Genomic DNA, 9330 nt, shown 5'->3' with positions numbered 1-9330 from the left:
CAAACCTATTTAAAATATTACAACGTTTTGTTTCAATGTTGCTAATATTAGTGGCAAGAACTCTTAAATTCGCCAAAATCCAGGAAAGTACTAATCTCAGCTAAATATGCTATAATTTGGAGATGTAAGTATATCTTGGATGCAGCTAATTTTTAATTCTTTTTTTCCTATATAAATATACTACCTACATTTTACAGTGTGGTTAGAATTCCTGTAGACTGTGAGGACAATGCCAGCAATTCTCCTGACTATATTGTAATTTTGATTTGAAGCTGTCTTGTTTGAGGCATATTCAGAAAAGTTAATTATTCTACATAAACAAGAATCAACCACTAGGGATTATTTTTCAAACTTCAGAAAGGATATAATGTGTATTGAAAATGTCTGGCTGCAATCGTATTGGCACTTACGATCAAAGAACACAAAATTGTATGGAAAAAACGTTAAAACCTTAAATATTAAATAGTTTGAGGACACTTTTTTTGAGGTTTATTAACATTCTAAATTTGGTCACAGAATGAAATTTTTTTCTTTTTTTCTTTATTTATAAAATAAATGTATCCAGAAATATTAGTTCAAAATAACACTGAAATCAAGTCTTCCTGTTATGTTGGTTTCCCATAAAAAATTGAGGAGGTTTACAACCTGTAACATCTCAGTTGTATTGGTATTGCAAACCATTAGGGAAGCCAAGCTCAACTATCGTGAGCTGAATATAAAAACTGAATATGAATTAAAATATTAATTGTATTAAAATAGTTTGTTAAAATACCTGTTTTAAAACTTTAAGCCTGTATGTAACAATGACCTCATCTTAAGCACGTCTTGGGGTTTTTCACCATTTCACCTTAAGCATATTTAAATTGCTGTTTCAGAGGATAAGATTTCGGTGATCTAATACATGTATGCCTTGGATGACTTGACTACTGCAGGTAGCTATTACATTTAGCAAGTAATAACCAGGTTGTTTCACGGGGCCTAAATTAATAAAGTGATAGACTGTTGACCAGCAATACGCCTTTCCTTCCTATCTTGTGTGCCCCCCAAGTGTCTAGCCACTAAAGTATGGTCTATTTATACCTCCGCACAGATTATAACACTGTAGCAGGTGCCAGTAACACCTGCTTTAATTCAGGTTGAATTTAACTGTTCTTCTAATCCCCCTTTGCTTTTCAGCTGACTTTAACCTCCCCAGACAAATTATTTTCTGGGTGGGATTTTGCATGATCTCAGACAAAACAATGGCTTTTAACCTTTCTAACAGTTATAACCATTTGTGCTAAATAAACCACCTAGAAAAAGGAGCCATGGTATTAAGGGCTTTACCTGTATGTTAAATTGTCCTGGAGTGAGCTTATTGTGGGAATTTAAAAAGGAATGGCTGTTTTGAATGAATCCATCTCTGCATATGTTTTTATTTTGGGGTAGGGAATGGAATATTTCCTGTGTAAGCAGGCTCCAGGTAGGCCAAAAGCAAGTGCTGTTTTGAGAATTGACGCTGCTAGGTTAAGGGTTTTGTAAACTAGTTTGTTCATTTTTTAAGGAATTCTCACAAAAACTATTAGTGGACATTCTAGTAATTTCAAATCACCGTTCAACACCCAGAAATACCTAACAAGAGTTTCTTCTCTTCAGATTTAATTTCTGCGAAGAACAGTTCTTAGAAGTTTTCCCATTTACTTTTAAATAATGTAATGGGATTAGTGGATTAGAGCCCTTTAGGGTCTAGGGATTAGAGCCTTTTTTCTCCTAATTCAATATACTTATTTACCTGTAGGTCTTTGCTATATTTCTGTCATTTTACAGTCTTGTTTGCTTTTTTTTGTTGCATTTGTTGTTTCTTGGATATGTTTTTTTTCAGTGAAAATTATGTAGTTGTAAATCTAAATAAAATGGACCCATGGCATTTCTTTTTAACTGGGAGGTTTCATTACAAGAATGCCTATGGATAGTTCTTCTGTACATCTTTTAATATAAAGCTGTAAACAAAGAAACATGGGAAATGCATGGTTTCCATTGTACAAGATCTCATAAGAGAATAAAATGTGGAATCCCAGTTTGTAGTGACTGGTAAGACAGTTTAGGGCAGGCGTAGGAAATCCTGCAGCACTGTGATTGCTGACACTATCAGGACATCATGCTGGCCATCCTGAACTCCAGTTTGCTCACAGATTATCACAAACTTAAACATATGGAGAGCTCATTTATGGAAAGAAATCAAAAAGCTGTATTTGGATTGGATGAAAGATGATCCCACCTGAAAACAGAACAAATCATTTCTGCACAATCCTCATTTCCAAACTGCTTCTGTTCTGGAAGGTTTTCACCAAACTTGCGGTGCTGAACAGGCACCGGTCCCTTACTACGCTTCAGACTTAAAATTCTTTGTTCCCACTTAGTAGTGTTGAGAAGATTTTTCCAACCCCAGTCATGGAAGAGAAAAACGATAAGCAAAAGTTGTCACAATACTGCAGTGTATTTGGGTCACTTGATTCTCCACTGATCACATCATGGACCAATTCTTAGTTCCTAATTCTCCTTACTGCCTTTATAAGAGAAATCTTTAGATGTCTTTAAGAGAGCCCATCTTAGTGGCTTGTGAAAGTGTAATTTTTGCCTTTATCCTTTTTTTTTTTTTTTTTTTTAAATTGGGGAATATATTGGATATATAGCGAACTCCATTTTTCCATGTGTACATCAGATAAAATTACATTGTTGTCTTTGCTGGAAGCTAGATTCCCACTCTTCCCCTCCCCCTCTGCCAGTCACAGGCTTTGTCCTTTATTGTGGAGAGTTCAATGTATCTGTGGTTGCTTTTTCTCTTCATTTACCCTTCTAGCTTCAAAGAGAGAACAGTTGAGAGGCAGCTCCTTCAATAGTTTGTTGCAATTTGGTCTTGTCTTCCCGGTTGTCTCCCAGGCTCGTGTGCAGTGTTGTCTCAGGGAAGCATTATCTAATCTAATCATTGTGCTGCTACAACCGGTATCTTATTTCTTTAAAAGTTTTGTAGGTTAATTTTTAGAAACCTTTTTTTTTTTCCCATCCTTTGCCATTGTTCTTAAAATGAGCTTTTATAGCAACAAATAAGGCAGTTTGTTTTTTTAACTGAGATTTTAATTTGTTCCAAAAAGCTTTTTACTGTTTGATTCCTTTCAGAAATGCAGTTGAGGAATACCTGATCACCTATAACTAACCACTGTGTACTTAGTTAGCTAGCAGATTGTGTTTCTGAGCTTCGTTTTCAGTGGTGGCCTGCAATCTGCTTGCTGTACTGGAATAATTTCTGGAGGTCATGTGACCTCAGCCAAAGCTGAACTCTTGAGTTTTTTTACATACTTCCCAGTCTCTGATTAATTCCTGCTCTGCTCACTTAGATATTCTGCTCTTTTCTGTATAAGATTATTCTTTCCCTAGCTGCTCTACAGACTCCTGGTCTCCTCGAAATGTTCAAAATTTTGTTAAGCCTCCTGATCTTCCAAAAACAGAGGGACTACACAGCTTTAAAAATAAAAAAGATTGTTGCAGAGCACTTACTATAACCTCAGCAGGTGGTTAGACACGTTTGTCTAATAAAAAACTTAAAATACTAATTTCTGCAAGGAGTTGGGAGGGAAGTTTAACAGACTGAAAGAGTGAAACAATACTGTGCAGAAAGTAAGTGTTAATCCTGGAAATAATTAAAAATAAGGGAATTCTGAATGGCTTGTGAGGTGGTGTACTACAAAAAGTTGTGTAATACAGCATTTGACTAGCATTTGACGTACAGATATAATTATTTCGTATTTCGAATGTGCTTAAAATTTGTCATCTGATTTCTTACAGAGCTGATCCTTTATCCAACATGGTTCTTACTTTCTCTACTAAAGAAGATGCCATTGCCTTTGCTGAAAAAAATGGTACGTATTGAGTGTGAGGGATTCAGCTTTCTACAGGCAATCTTGATCTCAAAGTATTAACAACAGAAAAAGTACAGGATAAAGTACCTTCCCTCTATTCCACAAAATTGGTAGACCATTAGTGCTCTACTTGAGGAGGAGGAAAACAGGGGGAAGTATTTCCAAGGGTGCTGAAGGCTTTGAATCTAGGCCTTCCACTTTCTGGAAGAGTGTTCCAGCCTCTTAGCATTACTATTGCAATGCTTTTGCAAGTATCTGTGTTTTGAATGAGAACTGAGCCTTGCTCAGGTCTTGGAGGAAAATTAATATTAATACTTTATTTTTAAGAGTATCCCAGGCTGGGGGTCCCAGCTACATGGCAGTGGGATTTTTACCTGAAGGCATGACGTGAGCATCTGAATTCTAGTTAAGGAAAGACTGTCAGAACCCTTGTGAATGTTTGATAATCAGAAAAACTAGAATTAACTGACTACCAAGTAAGCATGTTGGACTTTAGTTTTGGCGGTGTTGCAGAATGGATTTATCGTAGAATCATAGAATATCTCAAGTTGGAAAGGACCCATATAAGGATCATCGAGTCCAACTCCCTGCTCCTCGCAGGACTACCTAAAACTAAACCACATGACCAAAAGCATTGTCCAGATGCTCCTTGAACTCTGACAGGCTTGGTGCCGTGACTACTTCCCTGGGGAGCCTGTTCCAGTGACCGACCACCCTCTCAGTGAAGAACCTTTTCCTAATGTCAAACCTGAACTTCCCCTGATGCAGCTTCATTCCATTTCCTCGTGTCCTGTCACTGGATCAGCACCTCCCCTTCTGCTGCTCCCCTTGAGGAAGCTGTAGATTGAGGAAGTTGTACCTAACTCTTCCCAAGTACAATCTAAAGTCTAAACACTTACACTTGATGATTGTTCATAGTTGAGAAAAAGACAGTAGAAAAGCCAGTATCATTACTTAATATTTTTAATGCTGATCATACAGAAGGACTGTATCTGTAAACTTGTTTAGTTATTTAGGCTTGTATTTTCTCACAGAATTATGGTACTGCAAGCAGCATCCATAATCTCAGCCTTTTGAATATACAGCAGTCCTTTTATGTGTTGGTATGGATTTTTTGCTGCATTTTTTGTTTTTTAAATCAGTTTCATTTTCCTTAAAGAGCTAGACTTGATGCTTGGTGCTCACGGATGTGAGGAAGGTTAATTGCACTGAGTTAAAGCCAGGAATAATGCACATGGAGTGTAAGCTTCTTCAGAAGTCTTCCCTGTGGCCTACAGCTTTCAACTATATTTAGGCTGGGGTAAATAGGTAGTAAAGTTTCTTGGTCAGACCACATTGTGCAAAGTTGTTAGATGGCTTATGTTGTACACCCAAAAGACGGGGTAAGTCCATTAACTTATACAATTAAGAAGCTGAGCCGTTTCATGTGCAATTTATTTGCACTTTTTAATGGTAAAGGCAAGTATTTAATTCCTCTATTTCTCTTTGAATAAATCTTTTTTTTTTTAACTTAATAGTCTTATTTTTATTGAAAAAGAAATTGTATTCACTAAGAAATTAATAGGATCATCATATTTGCATTGGATATACCAATTACTGTGCAATTTTAATAGTATTTTATAATGTTTTATGAACAAATATGAACTTCAGGACAATCTGGTGTTGCTTTACTTATGCTTCTGTATTGTTCATGCTATTTCTGTTTCTTGGGAAATTCAGCCTGTAAGAGAAAAAACCTGAATCCTGGCCTATATATCGCTATATTAATGAGATACTTATGTCATCTCTTTGGATGTGTTATATTTTGTCCTTTCGAAATGCAGATTCAAGTAAAATACTTGATTTGTTCAGTGTAGAAAGCTTATGCCTTTGCTGAATTAGTAATGAATCTCCATTGTGCAGGAAAACAACAAAGAAATTCTACCAACTAAACTAAGGCTGTGACTCAGTATTAGTATTATCAGTTCCATTTTCACTTAGCTTGCACCCTTAATTTTACCATAATTGAGAAGTACCAAACTTCTCTGTGGATACTGGCTTGCCTAAATCATTATTCCTTTTTTATTTAAGGTGGCTTAGTTTTATGCGTATGATACGTGCATCATAATTTCTGTAGTAATAGCTTCAGTATCAGATGTAGCTGGAAATAAAAATTTTAGTTCTGCTTTTAGGAAGAAATGAGAAACTTAGGCACACATTTACAGTGGAACTTAGCTTCTAAACCGAGATGTTACTGAAACATGTCTAAGTCTAGGAACACAAATATTTACCTCTCTGTCCTTCTTGTATGAACCACCCAAGTTTTCCATTACAAAATTCCTTAAGAACCTCGAGTTTAATTTCTGCAAATCCTAGATATTGCAGGTATTTTGATATGATTGGGAAGCCTAAGAGGTCTTTCTCACCTAAGAACTTCAGGAACCTCAGGCAAGCTATCTTTCTGCCTGCCCCATCTGATGTGTTTTCTAATGTAGGAATAACACCACTGAATACAGTAACGGGAGAGATCTCTGTCCAAAATATGACAGCTGAGGATGGTCTGAAGTCGAGGCAAGGAGGAAACACTTGTAACTGGATGAAACTAAAAGTTTAGCCTGTCGACCTAAATTCTTTTTTGTCCTGTCCGACATCACCGAGGCAGTTGTTTAAAAACATACATCTTCAGTAACAAGGATGGAGAGTTTTTCTACTCCACAATAACCTTTAGTCAGGTGATGAGGGTGTTCTTTCAGAGACGATGAAATCTGCTTTCTGTCCACTTGGCTTGTACGGCAGGGTTCTGGGCAAGAGTAACCTCCCCCACCATTGTGGTATTTTTATAAAAGTGACCTCTGCTCTCTGTCATGAACAACTGAAGGTGCCTATCTCAAGGAGGCTGTTGCAGAGTGTGAAACCTTATTATATATGATGGCCTCTTGTAATACAAAGTTAGATGTAACTAACTTTGTGGATTTTGGATAGCTATGGCAGCCCAAGTCATTGTGCTGGCAGTTGCGAATCTCTCTAGGAGGCACTCGGCTCCTCTCTATCCAGTGTATAAAAAGATGAAGCAATAACTTGGGGCTGTAGATTCCATTCCAGCAGCCAAGTGCCTCAAAGTTAGGTGTTACAAAGCTGAGTCTGTCTCTGGATCTAGTTGTGGCTGTTTACTCAAGCTTATATTTTTAATCAGAACAGGAGGCAAAAGCCAGTGCTCTCACAGATGGAAAGAATATGTTTTTAAAACCTCTATTCCAGTGTTTCTTACGGAGAATAGTTAACTTGGAAATTAACATTGGTTCAGCCTAATAAACATGAAGAAAGTGTTTGTGACATTTGTGAATACACAAAGTTGAGGCACAGTGACGTGACAACTTGCGTATCTTACGAAACATGTTTTGATGTGTAGATGTATCTTGAGTGTTTTCTGTGAACATCTTAAATGTAAAAGTTCAGATATATGTTAAACCTTTTAGGACTTAGCAAATTTTTTTTTTTAAAACTAAGGAAGAAAAGCATCATCTTATTAGTACCAGTTAAAACTGAACTTCTAGCTTCAACTCGAGTATCTCAACTTTGAGTGAAATGTTGCAGCTAAAGAGACCAAACTTTGGAATACTGAGTGCTGCCCTGGCAACTTTCCAGGCACCTGGAGGCTGCAACCAATTTGCATTTTGATTTACATAAACACTAATGTCTCCACCTCCTCTTCTCTGACATTTTTTAGCATTTCTCTTGCTTAACTATCACATAATTTACTTGTCTTCTATCACTTCATTCCCTTTTCTTTTACTCCTCATTTTTTATGTTCTTATAAAAACGTTAAGTATTAAACTCCGTTCTAATGCTAAAGTTTTTTCTTTGCTCTTCCTTTCTTTGATCCTCCCACCCTTCTTTTTTCTCCAGCTTTCCAAGGTCTCCATTCTCTCCCAACCTTTGGGATTGATCTTCTGTATGCTATTTTTTCCACGTTTCCTTATCTTTATTTTCATTTCCTGTCCCAGCATACACAGAGCCCTAGTGCTTCTGTGATGCTGTGGAGTTGTGGAGTCGTGAATTTGCAGGACAGTCAGGGTTCCCTGTTGAGCTTTTCACTGATGACTGTCAAGTTTTTTGCAGGAGTAAAGAAAATGGAGGTACGTAGTATGGTGAAGTCTTATCAACTGAGAGAACTGGCATATGTCACATCTATGGCATTTCAGTATTCTCTGCTGCCAACTACAAAGGAATAAACTAGTGGATGCCTACGTGGAGAAAAAGATATTAAAAGGTTTAAGTTGCACTTGCTCTATATTGTATGCTGAGAATATTTAGAATTCTCTTTGTTTCTTGTCTCCCCTCGCCATTTCCCCTGTAACCTGCAGGCTGGAGCTATGATGTTGAAGAGAAGAGGATTCCAAACCCTAAATCCAAGTCTTATGGTGCAAACTTTTCTTGGAACAAAAGAACAAGAGTGTCTACAAAATAGGTTGGCATTGGCTGTCTGACTGCGAATAAAGTCAGCTGTGCCGTATTTATAGTCCATGTATAATACATCTCTTAATCTCCTAATAAATTTGACCTTTAAACTACAGATGCATCTTGTGATGTCTATTTAAAATGTTTTTGATGTCTCCAATTGAACCTGTTACAAACTTCCCTATAAATAGAGGAGATTTGGAGTGTTCATACTTCTAAAAAATTGCTGTACTAGGAATCTGTCAAAAGGAATGTTTGAAATCAGCTGCAACTTTAAAGATTATGGTTTATCTTTGATGGTAATTTTATATTCACCATCTTGTTTAAACCTATCAGCCTTGCATATACAAATTCTCTCAATAGAAGCTGGGCTTTTTTCTTTCTATACAGGAGAAGGTTGTCAATTGAAGAGCAAAGTATGATAAATAAATCATAACATTTGAGTATAACTCAGACTATTCTGTATAAATATATATTGTATAACCTCCTTTGTGCCCAAATTAATATTGTCATTATTGCAGAAGCATTTATGACTGGAATAGAAAGCACTGGGTTTTGTGTTGGATATGGGGGAGGTTTAGTCCAAAAGATTGAGATTGCAATTGTTTCTCTGTGATGTTCTTCAAAAGTGAAACTAAGCCAGGTAAATATTCACAGATTAAGTCAGAAGAGTGTCAAGTGCCTCACACAGCATCAGCACATACTAAGTATATAATTACAGTTAAATTTTTTTATTGCTAGTTACATGTTTATCTGCATTGAGGTTTCCTGTTGCCTAACAAGAGATGTGGTGATAGCATCTCAGCCTTAACATTGAATATATAGCCTAAACTCAGTTTGTCTTACGTGACATTAAATGATTAATTTTAATAATGCACAATATTATGTTTGGAATCCTTGTTTACATATCTATGGCTTTTGATTTATTCACTTTTACTTAACAAATTGAGATATTAACACATAATCAGTGAAGTCTATTACAAATTGGGGGAGCGTA

General features: G+C 36.5%; 1 protein-coding gene across 1 annotated transcript in view; it reads left to right on the top strand.

Annotated features, from left to right (window-relative positions):
- NDUFS4 (NADH:ubiquinone oxidoreductase subunit S4) overlaps nucleotides 1-8447 on the top strand; it is a 32094-nt gene extending 23647 nt beyond the window's left edge. The window contains exons 4-5 of the mRNA XM_009272563.1: nucleotides 3823-3896; nucleotides 8240-8447. Coding sequence (XP_009270838.1) covers nucleotides 3823-3896; nucleotides 8240-8343 — 178 coding nt within the window. The 3' untranslated portion in view covers nucleotides 8344-8447. The remainder of the gene's footprint in view (nucleotides 1-3822; nucleotides 3897-8239) is intronic.
- Nucleotides 8448-9330: the final 883 nt, after the last annotated feature.

Source organism: Aptenodytes forsteri, unplaced genomic scaffold (genome assembly GCF_000699145.1).
Source record: "Aptenodytes forsteri isolate BGI_AS27 unplaced genomic scaffold, ASM69914v1 Scaffold92, whole genome shotgun sequence".
NCBI classification, from domain to species: domain Eukaryota; kingdom Metazoa; phylum Chordata; class Aves; order Sphenisciformes; family Spheniscidae; genus Aptenodytes; species Aptenodytes forsteri.
The sequence above is the reverse complement of the archived record's forward strand: the minus strand, read 5'-3'. Positions and strand labels throughout refer to the sequence as shown.